The 503-nt window shown below is 44.7% G+C and overlaps 1 protein-coding gene across 1 annotated transcript; it reads right to left on the reverse strand.

Moving 5' to 3' along the window:
- Positions 1 to 74: 74 nt before the first annotated feature.
- On the reverse strand, positions 75 to 455 carry PHALS_09758 (uncharacterized protein; the record flags this gene model as incomplete). The annotated part of the gene is made up of 1 exon (XM_024725072.1): positions 75 to 455. One exon carries the CDS (start codon positions 453 to 455, stop codon positions 75 to 77), a length of 381 nt encoding a protein of 126 aa, XP_024575885.1.
- Between the last annotated feature and the right edge of the window lie 48 nt (positions 456 to 503).

The raw sequence follows: 503 nt of genomic DNA on the forward strand, positions 1-503 counted from the left end.
GCCGCCATGTTGTCGTCAAGTTCCATGGTGTTTTAAATATCCGTGAAGAAGATTTATACACAATCGGTAATAGATTAATATATACAATTACCAAAACTTAAACTATATTGGCAAAAGTAGTCAACGAATTTTTCTTCCTCGGTCTTGCGAGGCTTCTTCTTCTTGGGCTCGTAGCAGACAATGTCCGAAATCTTCTTGTCAATGAGGTTGCGCTGACCGTCGGCGTAGTACGTGAACTCTTCAGCGATCTTGATAACGTGCTTGATGCGGTTATTTTTGATGGCCGTCTTGTTGAGCTCTCGGATGAAGGCTTGGTTGATTCGGACGGTTCTTTCAATAGACTCTTGTAGATTGTGTCGCAGCTGGTCGAGCTTTTCGGTGTATTTTGGCTCCAGGTTGTGGATTCTCTTGAAGTCTTTCTTGGTCGGTGCTTCCTTGGTCTTCCTCTTGGCCATCCAGATCTACAGCACAGAACTCGCTTTGATCAGCACGAATGCACTGCG

Source organism: Plasmopara halstedii, assembly GCF_900000015.1.
Source record: "Plasmopara halstedii genome assembly, contig: Scaffold_430, whole genome shotgun sequence".
In the NCBI taxonomy this organism is placed as follows: domain Eukaryota; phylum Oomycota; class Peronosporomycetes; order Peronosporales; family Peronosporaceae; genus Plasmopara; species Plasmopara halstedii.